Source organism: Bubalus bubalis, chromosome 16 (genome assembly GCF_019923935.1).
Source record: "Bubalus bubalis isolate 160015118507 breed Murrah chromosome 16, NDDB_SH_1, whole genome shotgun sequence".
In the NCBI taxonomy this organism is placed as follows: domain Eukaryota; kingdom Metazoa; phylum Chordata; class Mammalia; order Artiodactyla; family Bovidae; genus Bubalus; species Bubalus bubalis.
Window position 1 is genome coordinate 604,547 of NC_059172.1, and position 16,342 is coordinate 620,888.

Below are 16,342 nucleotides of genomic sequence, written 5' to 3' on the forward strand. Positions count from 1 at the left end.
GTGTTTTGCCTGTTCTATTTTCAGGAAGAGATTATGTAGAATTGGTATTACCTTTTCTTAAAGTATTCCATAGAATTCTCCAGTGGAACCACGTAGGCTTGGAAAATTATTTGCAGGTAGTTTTAAAGTATAAATCAGATTGAAAAATATCTATAGGAATATTCAAAAGTTCTATTTCATTTTAGCAAGTTGTGGCAGCTTGCACTTGTCAAGGAATTGATCCATCTCAAGTAATTGTCAAATTTATGCATAGAGTTGTTTGTAGTGTTCCCTTACCATCCTTTCCCCTCACCACAGGTGGAAAATGCTTTATATTTCCCTTGAACTGATGATATTCTTCACATGATGGAAACTGTCTTAGAGTATGAGTAAAGGATCCAAAATGAGAGACCAGCACCCAGGAGCACTACAGCTTCAAAATACGTCACCATGTGACGAAGAAGCATGTCACCTGTTTGATTTTACAGAAAAAATGGGGGATTTTCAAGTCTGTATAGGAGGACGGCTGCAATACCATTCGTCTCTGTGTCAAGGAGTGCAGGGCTTTCATGAATCCACACACCAGAGCCAACAGTCCACGGAGCTGGAGCTCACGGCGGCGGGGTACAGGGCTGCCGGGTGGCCGTGAAGCAGTCACGGGCCACCATGATCAGGAAAGGTTTGCCCAAATCTGCAAAGTGTAGGTGAACATGTACCTGGTTGATGCAGCTGTCATGGGTTGAGTTTGCTTTCTTTGGGACCCCTTACCATCCTTTTGATGTCTGTAGGCTTTTTAGTGATATCTGTCATTTCATACCTTATGTTAGCAATGTGTTTCTTCTTTTCCTTAGTCTTCCTAAGTCAGTTTCATCAGTTTCATCACTTAGTTTCATCATCAATCTTTTAAAAAATTATTTTTTTTTCTGATTTTGATTTTTCTAGTTTTCTGTTTTCAGTTTTATTGATTTATTTTTCTGTTTCTTTCTGCTTGCTTTTGGTTCCTTTTTTTTCAAGTTTCTTGAGTTCAAAGGTTAGATTGATTTAAGGCGTTTCCTATTTTCTAATGTAAACATTAAATGCTATAAATTTCACTGTTTTAGCTGTATCGCAATAAATTTGGCATGTTGCATTTTTATCATGTTGCTTGCATGCATGCTAAGTCACTTCAGTCGTGTCTGACTCTTTGTGGCCCACCAGACTGTAGCCCGCTATGCCCTTCTGTCCATAGGATTCTCCAGGAAAGAATACTGGAGTGGGTTGCTGTGAAACATTTTTAAAAATTTCCTTAAGACATCCTCTTTAACCTGGGAATTATTTAGAATTATGTTGTTTAATTTCCATCTTTTCTTCTGAAAAGTTACCACAATCTTGACTTCCAGTAGGTATTTTGTTGGTTTTTAATCATCAAACAAATTGAATCATAAAGTATGTAATACTTCATGCTTGATACTTTTGCTCAACACTAAATATATTTAGTGAAATTATTCTACCACTGATAAGCATTTGGATTTGGAATTTTAGATTTTTTTCCAATTGGGGTTTGGAATACAGATTCTAGGACTATTCTATGAATATTCTTGTCTTTTGTTAAGAGCATATATACTAACTTTTACACTTTGAATCTAGGAATGAAGTTTCCATATTGGATATTCTCAAATTGGTATCCAAAGTGGTTTAAGCAATTTATATGTCTACCAGCAGGGTATGTAAATTACAGATTCTACACATGATTCCAAAGACTTGGTATTATCACTGCTAAATTTTTTTGCCATTCAGGTGTGTGAGTAGTGTTATGTTTTATTAAAATCTTCAACATTTTAATGATTTTTGTCTGCTTATTCCATCAATTATTGAGAAAAGTTGCTAAAATTTTTCCAGTATAATTATGATTACTTTAGTTCTTTCAATTTGTTTTATGTATTTTAATATTATTCACATACAAATATAGAATTATATCTTCCTAACAGAGTGACACTTTTTATTGAATTTCCTTTACATCTTAGTTTTTCTTGCTTTAATATTTTCTCTAAAAATACTTTGGTTACCTCTCTTCTGTTTCTTTTCTTGCCTTCTTTTGAATTTTTCACATATTTTTATTTCATTTTATTTAGTTATTATAGTCTTTTATTATTCTTTCAGTGTTTGCCTTAGAGGTTATAACATGCAACCTCAATTTATCAAGGGCTGTTGGAAATTAGTTCTTTACTGCTTCACAGACAAGGCAAAACCTTAGAACACCTTAACTGCATTTATCACCTGCCTTGGGCTACTGCACTCTCTTTAAAGGTATTTCAGCATGCCCAGCAAGGACCATGTATATGGTCACTGTATTTACTCAGACTTTTATCCTGTTAAATTTGTGCATCTTTTCCTTTTCTGCTTCTTCAGGTTTCCATCTGAGATCATTGCCCATTTGTCTAAAGAACACTTACTGAAAGTTTAATTCAACCTTGAAGGCTTTTGGCTTTTATTGGTTTTGGTTAACAAGCCAGACATCATTCTTTTTATCATTGTTCTTTGAAGGTAAAATGTCTTTTTACCTTGTCTACATTTATGACTTTTCTCTTTGTGGCTGGTTTTGTGCAGTTTTACTATATTGTACTTAGATGTGGGTTTCTTTATATTTACTTAGCTTAGGATTGTAACTCTTCTTGAATCTATAGCTAGTCATTTTTAAAAATAAATGGGAAAATTCCAAGATATAATTTCTTTAGATATTAGTTGTTTTCTCTTCTCTCTACTCTCCTTCTGAACTTCCAAATACATGGTATTGGACTTTTCACCAGTATCATGTCTCTTATCTTGTCCATTATTGCATTTTCCAACATTTTATCAATGCTTCAGTTTTATTTCTCCTTTTGCTTTTTCTTCCAGCTTACTAATTTCTTGTCAGTTATGTCTACTTGCTGTTACATTCATATATTTATATATTAATTTCAGTTGTAGTGCTATTTCTCATTTCCATTTTTTTTTTTTACAATTTTCACTTCTCTGCTGAAATCATGTCATTTAAGGTTTTATAGTTCTGATATTTGATCTACTGTGGGTCTGTATTTTTTTTATTGGATTTCAATTAATTCTTGTTTTACTTTGATTGAATTCCAGACATTGGGTATGAAAAACTGTAGTGATAACTTGATGCTTTGGATAATGCTATCTTCCTCTTGAAATGATTTATATTTGCTTTGGGGAAGCTCATTTTCATACAATCTGCAATTGAACTGAGCATCAGTCTATGAGAGGGATGGCTCATTTCTATTCACCTTTACTATTAGGACATAGTTCTTTTTTTTTCTGTAAATTTAATTTTTTTTTAAATTGGAGAACAATTGCTTTATGATGTGGTGATCTCTGCCGTAGATCACTGAGAATCAGTCTAATTATATAGATGCCCCCCCGAGTCTCGCCCTCCCCCACCATCCCTCCCTCTTATATAGATGCCCCCCCCCCCGAGTCTCGCCCTCCCCCACCATCCCTCCCTCTTATATAGATATCCCCCCCTTAAGTCTCCCCCTCCCCCACCGTCCCTCCCCCTAAGTCATCACAGAGCACCTGGCCGGGCCGCCTGTCCCACACAGCAGCTCCCTGCCGGCTCTCCATCCTATGCATGGTGGTGCGTACATGTCAACGCCACTTCCTCAATTTGTCCTGCCTTCCTCCACTGTGTCCATCAGGCAGTTCTCTACATTTGACTCTCCGTTTCTTCTCTGTAAATAGGTTTATCAGTACTATTCTTCTAGATTCCATATATATGAGCTAATATACAATGGAATATTACTCAGCCATAAATAGGATATAGCTTTTATAAGGATCATAATAGGAAGTCCTGGGTGTCTATGAGCTTCTGGCAGGCGGGAATTCCAATTATTGCCTTCATAATTCTTTAAGAATATGAGGAGCTTTTGAGTTTCTTAACACTTATCTGTTGCTTGCAATTCAGAAAATACACCTGCAGGAAAAGCTATGCTAAAAGTCCGTATCATCTCTTGGTTTCAATTCTGGAATCTTGGTTCCTTAAATCCCAGCTCCCTTAAGTCCTAAATTTCCAGTACCTTCAAACAGATAATGTTTTAAAATTTTGGCTTGCTTCTGTTTATTCTTTGTAGGAGGCTTGGACTTCAAGAACTTAGTTTTTAACTGCTGGAAATGGAAACCCTCCTACTTCCATATTTCCATCAAAATCATTCTCCTTCTATATAGCTAACCTTTCCCCCAGCCTCCAATTGTGTATTTTCAATTGCACAAGAGACATCACCACTTTAATATCTCAATCTCAAACTCAACTATCCAAATGGAGCTTATCACTTTATCCAATCCTGCTGTGTCTTCTGCATTTTGTATGAGGGTCATTTTAGATTATTTTCCCCTCAATACCTTATTTTTAATCAGTCAACAAAACTAAAGCTTGTCCTTTTTTCTGCTTGAGTCATTGCAGTAATTATCCAATACTCTTATCCACAGTCTACTTGATCTCATCGAAAGTTTCCTTTTTAATGCATTTCCCTCTATTTATTACTTTTTTCTCAAGTGTAATTTCAAGCTTATTATTTCCTCCTTAAAAGCTCTTCAGTGGTTTTGCACAATCTGCAAGACATATTTTAACACTTTAGTCATAAATCTTTGATAATTTGACTCTATCATCTGGTCTCTTCCCACTTTTCAAACTTTTACTCTTCACCTATTTCTCCCTGTCATTATGTTTTAACGATACATATTTATTTTAGCTATTAGGATATGCTGTGATCTTTTTCACATCTTTTTTTTTTTTTTGCATGAACTAATCTTTTCATTTCAAATGTCTGTCACCTTCCAATCTGCTCGGTAAACTATGATCAGTCCTCTGCTCAGAGGTCACAGTCTTCAACTTTATTCCTTCCTATTTCCCAATAAAGGAATCATTATCTTTTTTCTTATGTTTTTCTCATACGTATGTTAATAATGTGTCACACTACAGTACTGATTTTTTAACTGTTTCCTTCCTTAAAATAAAAACTCTTTGTGATGAGGTACCTCATTAATTTTTGATACTACAAAGTTTAATATATTTGTTGGTACGTTGTAGTCACTCAATGTGTGCAAGATAAGCACTAAAATTCTTAGAACAACAAAATCTTCATTTGTGTTCTTAGATAACAATTGATGAAACTTCTTGAGAGACAAGGTAGAAAACGAACAAATAAAAACCAGCAGCACTTAAAAGAGAGCTGCATATACTCACTGGCATGATCAATATTGCTGAGCAAGGCTTTCTGAAATTCTTTTCCATATTTGAAGGAAGGATGACTGAAGTCACAACAGATGCTTGGGAAATATTTCTTAGTATGGAAGAGCAGCCTGTTGTTTTGAAGAGCAATTGAACAGGTGATCCACGCAATGAAAAGAATAAGAAGCAAGGGGGAACAAAAGGGAAGAAAGACAGCAGACACGTTTAGGGCAGAAAGGAATTTTAATGAGAGGAGCAGTCAATGAAGCGGCTGAATTGGATGCCTTTTGATTTATACTTTGTTCAGGTAGCTAGCTAGCTCAGGTAGAAGAACTCAGACTGAAATGTACCCTTTACTCATAGAATCAGAATCTTAAGTTATCTAAAATTTCCGTGAGAGTTATACAATATCATGGTCCAAGTCTGAGACAATTGCAAATCTTTTAAATGGTTTCTTACAAAAGCTCCATTAGGAAGAGTTGACAGCTATTTAGTGTAACCTAGAGAATAAATTTTTCCTTGTGATAGTATTATATTTAATTGGGGGAAAAGCTTTCCAACTGGAGCCTACAAAAATATGTGCAAAGAATTTTTTGAATACTGAAAAGGAAAATTCAACTTGTTTCATATTTTCTTTTGCACAAAATCTGTGGACTTTGTAGCAGCTTTGTTACACAGATATATCATTAGGGCCCACATCAGGTAAGAGCACCAGGAAAATTCTCACAGTTCTAAGGTTTCTAAAAAGCATCCTCAACTTCCTCTGTGTCAGCTGTACGAGCATCTTCTTTTTTGCGACACTGAAAAAAAATTAGCATTGAAAATCACATTATGATTCCTAAAATCATACATGTAGTAAATACTTAGTTTTTAAAAATACAAGCAATAGTGATGTTTATAAAACAAAATGTTAAAATGCCATTTGTCCTCTTTTGGTTTCATGTCTATCTCAACCCACTCTCTTAATTGCTACTGAATCACATATAACTTTTGGTATACTCCCAGACTTTTAAAATAAAATATTTGTGGTCTTCTACAACATCAACAAATGCCAGCACGCCAGAAGTCACCCTGTCGTGACATTCCCAATTATTCCTTTCCTTTCCTCTGAAAGTAATGCCCTTTTCACTTACAGGTAATCCATCCTTTCTTTTCTTTCTAATTTTACCAATAGCTTCCAGCCCTCTCACTAAACATTATAGTTTAGATTTAGTTTTGCCCAATTTCAAATATTCTGTGAGTAGAATAAAAAGTATGCATTCTTTTGCATTTACCTTTTAATAGTCAAGATTATTATATGAGGTTGATCTGTGTTGTTAAGTGTAGTTATTCCTCATTTTAATCAACATGTAGAATTTTATTCTCAATATATTCACCACGCACTGAATGCATTTGCACTTCAAGACCATTATGAATAATACTGATATATACGTTTATTTTTTTCCCCTAGACGTTTATCTTGCTACATGTGTACACACACTTCTGTTGAGTACATAATAAGTTACTGATAGGGTATGCATATCTTAACCTTCAGTAAATAATGCCCCCAAAGATTTTCAAAGTTGTTGCAGTAATCTATACTCCAACTAGGGGTGCGAAATTGCATTTATACGGTCGTTACCATCACTTAAATCTGTCCTCTGAAACTCAGTCCTTCTGTTAGGTGGTTAGTGTCTCCTCGTAGTCTTATTTTAATGTTGGTACTGAAGGGGCCGCATTTACGCCTGACTGCTTGCTGTGTGTTTTCTATATGTGTCATGTGTTGTATAGTCCTCCTTTACTTGTTTTTTGAAATAAAATACTTTCTATGTATTATTTTAATTTCGTTAATTTTATTTTACTACAATTTGGGAATTTTCTTAGTCACTGGTCAGGGGTTACAGTGTGCATTTTACCTTATTACAATCTGCTTCAGATGAATGCTAATTTAATTCCAGTAAAATACAGAAACTGTTCTAATGTGGTTATATTCCTTCGCCTCCTTTGCGCTATTACTGCCACATGTATTACATCTACATATGTGACATGGAGAAGGAAATGACAACCCACTTCAATATTCTTGCTTGGAAAATGCCATGGGTAGACAAGCCTGGAGGGCTACAGTCCATGGGGCCGCAAAGTGTCAGACATGAGTGCATGTTGTGTAACCAATGATACAGTGTTATAATTCTTGCTTTTATAATCTTATCTTTTAAAATTTCATATAAAAAAAGAAAATATATTTACAGACCAACAGTTAGCAAACTACAGCACATGAACCAAATCTGACCCATTATCTGTTTTATAAAGTTTGATCGAAACAGAGCCATATCTGTTCATTTAAACACTGTCCATGGCTGCTTTCATGTTATTAAGTAAAACTGAGTAGCTGGGACAAATGGAATTAATGTTGATAATAAACATGAACTTAAAATAAGGAGATTATCTTGGATTAATTGGGTGAGCTCAATGTGATTTATGCAATTGTCTTTTAAGTTAGTTAACAAAGAACAAATGACATATTTAGACTTTTTAAAATACTTATCTGCATAATCACCTTTACTGATGCAATTTCTTCATGTGTATTTGAGTTCCACCTGGTATTATTTCCTTTCAGCCTAAAGAGCTTCCTGTGATGTCCCTTGTAAGGAAGTTTTGCCAGCCACACATTCACAGTCATTGTTCATCTGTATGTTTTTATTTCACAGTCATTTTTGAAGGACAGCTTTAAAGGACATAGAATTCCTGCTTGACTGTTTCTTTCTTCCAGCACTGTAATACTACTGGAATAATTCCAGCACTTTCCTACTACGTTAAGGCCTCCACTGTTTTTGATGAGTTAGCAGTTAATCTTATTGTGGATCACACTTACACTGCACATGAAGTCATTTTTTCTTGCTGTTTTCAAGACTTTCTTTCATTAGTTTATTTCTGAATAATCTAGGAGTGCATCTCTTTGTGTTTATTCTGAGATCACTGAGCCTCTTAGATGGATGCATGCTAAGTTGCTTCAGTTGTGTCTGACTCTGTAATCCTAGAAACTATACCCCCCCCAGGCTTCTCTGTCCGTGGGGTTCTCCAGGCAAGAATATTGGAATGGATTGCCATTTCCTTCTCCAGGGGATCTTCCCAACCCAGGGATTGAACCTGTGTCTTAGATGGACAGAATAATATTTTTCCTCAAATGTGGGAAATTTGGGGCCATTATTTTTCAATTTTTTCCCACATTCCCTCCTTTCTGGTATTCTTATTATGCATATGTGAGTGCAGTAGATGGGGTCCCCCACAAATCTCTAAGGCTGTTTATTTTTCTTTCAGTTCTTCAGACTGGATGATCTATACTGTTCTATCACGTTTGCAGATTTTGTCTTCTGTTGACTCAGATTTGCCCTTGGGTTTTTCATTTCAGAAAGGATGTCAGTCCTGAATATTCATTGAAAGGACTGATGCTGAAGCTGAAACTTCAATACTTTGGCCACGTGATGCAAAGAACTGACTCATTTGAAAAGATTCTGATGCTGGGAAAGATTGAAGGTGGGAAGAGAAGGGGATGACAGAGGATGAGATGGTTGGATGGCATTACTGACTCAATGGACATGCGTTTGAGTAAACTTTGGAAGCTGGTGATGGATAGGCAGGCCTGGCATGCTGCAGTCCATGGGGTCTCAAAGAGTCGGACACGACTGAGCAACTGAACTGAAGTGTGCATCTTCAGGTCTGGCTGGCTGTCAATTTCTTGCCCCAATAGTTCTGTAATCTTAGTAAGGCCAGGCGTTAGATTGGCTTTTCCAGACTGTTTGCAACTGAGATCACCATTGTTTTAATAATACCCTTAGTCATAAAAATTCCTTTGCTCTACTCCAAATAAAACCAGGCCTCTGCAGCAGTGGTCCTCACAGTCTGACTCACCCAGATAAGTTTCTGCAAAATGGAACCTGGAGTTGAGGGGACAAGTTGGAAGGAACTAGAGCAGCCCCAAGTTAAACTGTCACAGACATCTGCTGCTCTTACCCAAGGTTTAGTAAGTTTTTAAAAATAAACGCTTCTCAATTTGTTGTGTTGTTGTTTAGTCGCTAAGTTGTGTCTGACTCTTTGTGACCCCATGGACTGTAGCATGCCAGACCTCCCTGTCCTTGACCACCATTGCTCAAACTCATGTCCACTGAGTTAGTGATGCCCTCCAACCAGCTCCTCCTCTGTTACCCCCTTCTCTTCCTGCCCTCGATCTTTCCTAGCATCAGGAATAATGTCACCTCTTTGCATCAGGTGGCCAGACTACTGGAGCTTCAGATTCAGCATCAGTCCTTCCAATGAGTATTCAGAACGGATTTCCTTTAGGATTGACTGGTTTGATCTTGTTTTATTTTTATTTTAATATTGTTTCATGTATTATTTTTCTAATTTTATAAACAGAAAAAATAGAAAGTGAAATTATATTTTTATTAGTACCAAACATATCAGAACACTTTATCTCCTCATAAAGTGTACTTACTAGAAATTACATCTCTAGTTTTGCCAGTGATTTAGATAAAACACTTACCAAACCAACACAGCCGAAGACTGCATATGTGAGTGCCATAGACACTTCCAACGGGTAGAAGCTCAGTAAAACACGTGAAATTTCTCTCCCAAGTTTCTGAAATCAGAAAATAGATAGACATTTTGCATTTTTATCTTTTTAAAAACTTAGAAAAATTTTGATTGAAGTATAGTTAATTCACAATGTTGTGGTAGTTTCAGGTGTGCAGCAGTGACTCAATTATACACACATATGTACGTATATATGTACACACACATGTACGTATATATGTACACACATGTACGTATATATGTACACACATGTACGTATATATGTACACACATATGTATGTATATATGTACACGTGTGTGCTCAGAGGTGTCTGACTCTATGCAGCTCCATGGACTGTAGCCTGCCAAGCTCCTCTGTCCATGGAATTTTCCAGGCAAGTATACTGGAGCCAGTTGCCATTTCCTACTCTAGGGGAGCTTCCTGACATGGGGATTGAACCTATGTTTTGCATCTCCTGCACTGGCAGGCAGATTCTTTACCACCAGCACCACCTGGGAAGTGGTGTACATATATGTATATTATTTTTCAGATTCTTTCCCTTATAGATTATTACAAATATCGAGTACAGTTACCCATGCTACACAGTAGGTCCCTGTTGGTTACCTACTTTACATATAGTAGTGAATATATGTCCATCCCAAACTCCTAATTTATCTTGCACTCCTCCCTTTGGTACTTTGGTACTCTAAGTTTGTTTTTGATGTCTGTAAGTCTATTTCTGTTTTACTATTCAATTTTTAAATGTACTGTCTTATACTGATTGATTTGCAGATATTCAAAAATCCTTGCATCCCTGGGACAAATTCCACTTGATCATGTGTATGATCTGCTTAATGTATTGTTGGATTTGGTTTGCTAGTAGTTAGTTTGTTGAGGATTTTTGCATCTATTTTCATCAGTCATACTGGCCTGTAATTTTCTTTTCTGTGGTATCTTTGTCTGGTTTTGGTATCAGGGTGATGATGGTCTCATAGAATGAGTTTGAAAGTGTTCCTTCCCCTGAAATTTTTGTAATAGTTTCAGAGGACTAGGTGTTAACTCTTCTCTAAATGTTAGAATTCACCTGTGAAGCCGTCTGGTCTTGGACTTGTTTATTGGAAGTTTTTAAATCACAGAATCAATTTCAGTTCTTTTAACTGGTCTGTTCATATTTTCTATTTTTCTTTCAGTCTTGGGGGGTTATGCCTTGCTAAGAATTTGTCCATTACTTCTTGGTTGTCCATTTTATTGGCATATAGTTGCTTGTAGTAGTCTCTTATGGGCCTCTGTATGTCTGTGGTATTAGTTGTAACTTCTCTTTTTTTCTAATTTTGTTGATTTGGGCCCTCTCCCTTTTTTTCTTGTTGTGTCTGGCTAAAGTTTTATCAATTATTTTGCTTATTTTTCAAAAAACTAGCTTTGCATTTCAGGGATCTTTTCTATTGCTTTCTTAGTCTCTACTTCATTTATTTCTGCTCTGATGTTTATGATTTCCTCCCTTCTACTACCTTTGGTTTTTATTTGTTCTTCTTTTTCTAGTTGCTTTAGGCATAAGGTTAGTTGTTTGAGATTTTTCTCATTTCCTGAGGCAATTTTGTATCACTATGAGCTTCCCTCTTTAACTACTTTTGCTTTGTCCCATAGGTTTTTTGGATTATCATGATTTTGTTTTCATTTGTCTCTTAGGTATTTTTATTTCTTCAGTGATCTATTGGCTGTTCAACAGAATATTGTTTAGCCGCCACGTTTGTGTTTTTTGCAGGTTTTTTCTTGCTGTTGTTCAGTCTCTAAGTCATGTCTGACTCTTTGTGACCCCATGGACTTCCTGTTCTTCACTATCTCCCAGAGTTTGCTCAAATTTATGTCCACTGAGTTCTATGATGCTATCTAACCATCTCATCCTCTGACATCCCCTTTTCCTTGTGCCTTCTATCTTTCCCAGCTACAAGGTCCCTTCCCAAAGAGTTGGCTCTTTGCATCAGGTGGCCAAAGTATTGGATCTTCACCTTTAGCATCAGTCCTTTCAATGAATATTCAGGGATGATTTCTTTTAGGATTGACTGGTTGGATTGTCGTGCAGTCCAACAGACTCTCAAGTTCTTTATGGTCCAACTCTCACATCTGTACCTGACTACTGGAAAACCCAGAGCTTTAACTATACAGATCTTTGTCAGCAAAGTGATGTCTCTGCTTTTTAATATACTGCCTAGGTTTGTGATAGCTTTCCTTCCCAAGAGCAAGTGTCTTTTAATTTCATAGCTGCATTCACCATCTGCAGTGATTTTGGAGACCAAGAAAATCAAGTCTGTCACTGCTTCCACTTTTCCCCCTTCTATTTGCCATGAAATGATGGGACTGGATGCCACGATCTTAGTTTTTTGAATGTTGAGTTTTGAGCCAGCTTTTTCACTCTCCTCTTTCACCCTCATCAGGAGGCTCTTTCGTTTCTCTCCACTTGCTGCCATTAGAGTGGTAACATCTGCATATCTGAGGTTGTTGATCTTTCTCCCAGCAATCCTGATTCCAGCTTGGGATTCATTCAGCCTGACATTTCATATGATGTACTCTTCATGTAAGTTAAATAAGCAGGGTAGCAATACACAGCCTTGCCATACTCCTTTCCAAACTTTAACCAGTCCATTGTTCCATGTCTGGTTCTGTTTCTTCTTGTAGCTTATTTCTAACCTCATAGCTGGAATAGATGGTTGATTGATATGATTTCAGTTTTCTTAAATTTACTGAGGCTTGCTTTGTGGCCCAGCATATTGTCTCTCCTGAAGAATATTCCATATGTACTTGAAAAGAATGTCTATTCTCCTGCTTTTGGATGGAATACTGTATAAATACCAGTTAAGTCCATCCGGCCTAATGTGTCATTTTTTTTTTTATATTTCATTTTTAAACTTTACAAAATTGTATTAGTTTTGCCAAATATCAAAATGAATCCACCACAGGTATACATGTGCTCCCCATCCTGAACCCTCCTCCCTCCTCCCTCCCCATACCATCCCTCTGGGTCGTCCCAGTGCACCAGTCCCAAGCATCCAGTATTGTGCATTGAACCTGGACTGGCAACTCGTTTCATACATGATATTTTACATGTTTCAATGCCATTCTCCCAAATCTTCCCACCCTCTCCCTCTCTCTCAGAGTCCATAAGACTGTTCTATACATCAGTGTCTCTTTTGCTGTCTCATACACAGGGTTATTGTTACCATCTTTCTAAATTCCATATATATGCGTTAGTATACTGTATTGCTGTTTTTCTTTCTGGCTTACTTCACTCTGTATAATAGGCTCCAGTTTCATCCACCTCATTAGAACTGATTCAAATGTACTCTTTTTAATGGCTGAGTAATACTCCATTGTGTATATGTACCACAGCTTTCTTATCCATTCATCTGCTGATGGACATCTAGGTTGCTTCCATGTCCTGGCTATTATAAACAGTGCTGCAATGAACATTGGGGTACACATGTCTCTTTCCCTTCTGGTTTCCTCAGTGTGTATGCCCAGCAGTGGGATTGCTGGATCATAAGGCAGTTCTATTTCCAGTTTTTTAAGGGATCTCCACACTGTTCTCCATAGTGGCTGTACTAGTTTGCCTTCCCACCAACAGTGTAAGAGGGTTCCCTTTTCTCCACACCCTCTCCAGCATTTATTGCTTGTAGACTTTTGGATCGCAGCCATTCTGACTGGCGTGAAATGGTACCTCATAGTGGTTTTGATTTGCATTTCTCTGATAATGAGTGATGTCGAGCATCTTTTCATGTGTTTGTTAGCCATCTGTATGTCTTCTTTGGATAAATGTCTATTTAGTTCTTTGGCCCATTTTTTGATTGGGTCATTTATTTTTCTGGAGTTGAGCTGTAGGAGTTGCTTGTATATTTTTGAGATTAGTTGTTTGTCAGTTGCTTCATTTGCTATTATTCTCTCCCATTCTGAAGGCTGTCTTTTCACCTTGCTAATAGTTTACTTTGATGTGCAGAAGCTTTTAAGTTTAATTAGGTCCCATTTGTTTATTTTTGTTTTTATTTCCAATATTCTGGGAGGTGGGTCATAGAGGATCCTGCTATGATGTATGTCAGAGAGTGTTTTGCCTATGTTCATTTTAAAACCTGTGTTTCCTTATTGGTTTTTTGTCTAGATGATCTGTCTGCTGGGAGCCGGCATATTGCATATTGAGTGCAGCACTTTCCACAGCATCATCTTTCAGGATCTGGAATAGCTCAACAGGAATTCTATCACTGCCGGGAGCCAGCGTGAGGAACTCCGCCCATGACAAAGGTCATGAGGAAGGAGGCTCGGCATACGTAAAGGCGGGATTGAGCCTCAGGAGTTCCCCTGGAAATTCTCGAGCATCTACCCCCAAAACCAGAGTCTGCCTACTTTCTGCTTTGTGCTTTCACCTACACCTCTGACTTTACAGGGGGCTGTCCCCCACTACCTCTCTCTGAAAAAAGAGTTAGCTTACAGCTCCAGTTAATAATTCCTGGGTGTGACAGTGTTTAACCTACAAACTCCTTTGGAAATCCTCTAGCCTGCCTGAATAGGTTTTTCTGGCCACATGTGATTGTTCAGAGCCTCTCAACTGTGAGAGGCAGGAGATGTTCTAAACTGTCTAAACACAGATTCTTTTGAGTAGTTAAAAGATTTATTAGAAATTGTATTGGTGAAGGGTTTTTCACTTATTGAGCCAATGTTTGCTGCTAAGTCTCCATACTCCTTACCTACTGTGTCCTTGGCAGTGTATTGATTGATATAATGGGTATATAGAAATGTAAAATGCAGCTTTGTCCAATGCTTTTTTGGAGGCTGGTGCCTGACTTTGGAATAATCACCTTTAGAGAAAAATAAGTTTCTTAAAATGTTAACAGGCCTCCAGGCCAGAAGATGATGTAATTCACCTGAACTTTTGCATATGATAAGTTTGAAAGCCTGGCTTCGATTAGGACCAGGAACTGCTGTCCTTGCATGACTCCACCCCTTCCCCCATTATCCTCTATGCACAACTTAAGGTATAAAAACTACTTTGGAAAATAAAGTGCAGGCCTTGTTCACCAAAACTTGGTCTCCCCATGTCGCTCTCTCTTTCAAATTCTGGCTGAGTCTCCATCTGGAGCGCGGAACCCGCCATGCTTGCTAATTATGCCTGGGCTTCTAAGATCCGACCGGGGAGGCCTCAGTGTCTCCTCTCCTTCGGGAGAACGGAAGGACGCCTGCGGCCTACGTAAGTGGTGCAAACTTCTTGTCTTGAAGTTTTATTGGTCTCCCGCGTAAACCAAGCTACTCAGCCGCTTTTCTCCACTGAATTTCCTCACTGAGCTATCCTTATTCTATTACTCTTTGTATCCTTAATTAAAGTGTAATTAAGCAGTTGTTTCCTGACCCTCGCCTACGCTGTCTCTCCTTCGAATACCCTGGATCAGCTGGGGCTGGACCCCGGCATCTGTCCACTGATGAAAGCAGGGTGTTAAGTCCCCCATTATTATTGTGTTACAGTCAATTTCTCCTTTTATGTCTGTTTACATTTGTCTTATATATTGAGGTGCTCTATATTGGGTACATATATATTTACAATTACATCTTCTTGAATTGATCCCTTGATCATTATGTAGTGCCCTTGTCTCTTAGAATAGTCTTAAAGTCCATTTTGACTGATAAAAGTATGGCTACTCCAGCTTTCTTTTGATATCCATTTGCATGGAATCCCCTTTTTCATCTTCTCACTTTCAGTCTGCATGTCTCTCTAGGTCAGTGGGTCTCTTATAGACAGCTTATATATGGATCTTGTTTTTTTATCCATTCAGCCAGTATATTTCTTTTGGTTGGATCATTTAATCTGCTTACATTATACATGGTTGAAGTTGCTGATCTCTTTATTCCCAATGCATGTTAAATATCCTTCATTTGTATTAATACTTTATTCTTCTTACAGTTACTGGTTTTGATATCATATCTGTGTGTGGATTGTTTCCTACCTTTACTATATGTTTGACTTTACCATGAACTTTCCCATTTTGTAATCTTCTTGTTTTCAGTTGTGGCCTTTTCTTTTCTGCCTGGACCGATTCCTTGAGCATTTGTTGTAAAACTGGTTTGGTGGTGTTGAATTCTTTTACTTTTGGTTTTCTGTAAAGTTTTTGATATCTCCATCCTCAAATCTTAACATGAGGCTTGCTGGGTAGAGTATTCCTGGTTGTAGGTTTTTCCCTTTCATCACTTAAAATATATCATGTCCTACTCAGTTGATAGCTTTATGGGGATTCCCTTCTGTGTAATTTGTTGCTTTTAATGTCTTCTCTTTATCTTTACTTTTTGTCAATTTGATTACTATGTGTCTTGGCATGTTCCTCCTTGGGACTCTGCCTTTCCTGGTCTTGGGTGACAGTTCTCTTTCCCAGTTTAGGGACGTTTTCAGCTATTATATCTTGAAGTATTTTCTCAGGCCCTTTCTTTCTTCGATCGGACCCCTATAATGCAAATGTTGGTGCATTTGATGTTGTCTCAGAGGTATGTTAACATGTCCTCATTTTTTTTCATTCTTTTTTATTCTTTTCTATGGAACTGATTTCTACTACTCTGTCTTCCAGCTCACTGATCCATTCTTT

The 16,342-nt window shown here is 37.4% G+C and overlaps 1 protein-coding gene across 2 annotated transcripts in view; it reads right to left on the reverse strand.

Annotated features, from left to right (window-relative positions):
- Positions 1 to 5,417: 5,417 nt before the first annotated feature.
- The window catches only part of MS4A13 (membrane spanning 4-domains A13), a 29,587-nt gene continuing 18,662 nt past the window's right edge, over positions 5,418 to 16,342 (reverse strand). For both annotated transcript variants that reach the window (XM_025265987.3, XM_025265986.3), the window contains exons 6-7: positions 9,702 to 9,797; positions 5,418 to 5,982 (exon numbers count right to left, since the gene is read on the reverse strand). In XM_025265987.3, coding sequence (XP_025121772.1) covers positions 5,923 to 5,982; positions 9,702 to 9,797 — 156 coding nt within the window. In that variant the 3' untranslated portion in view covers positions 5,418 to 5,922. The remainder of the gene's footprint in view (positions 5,983 to 9,701; positions 9,798 to 16,342) is intronic.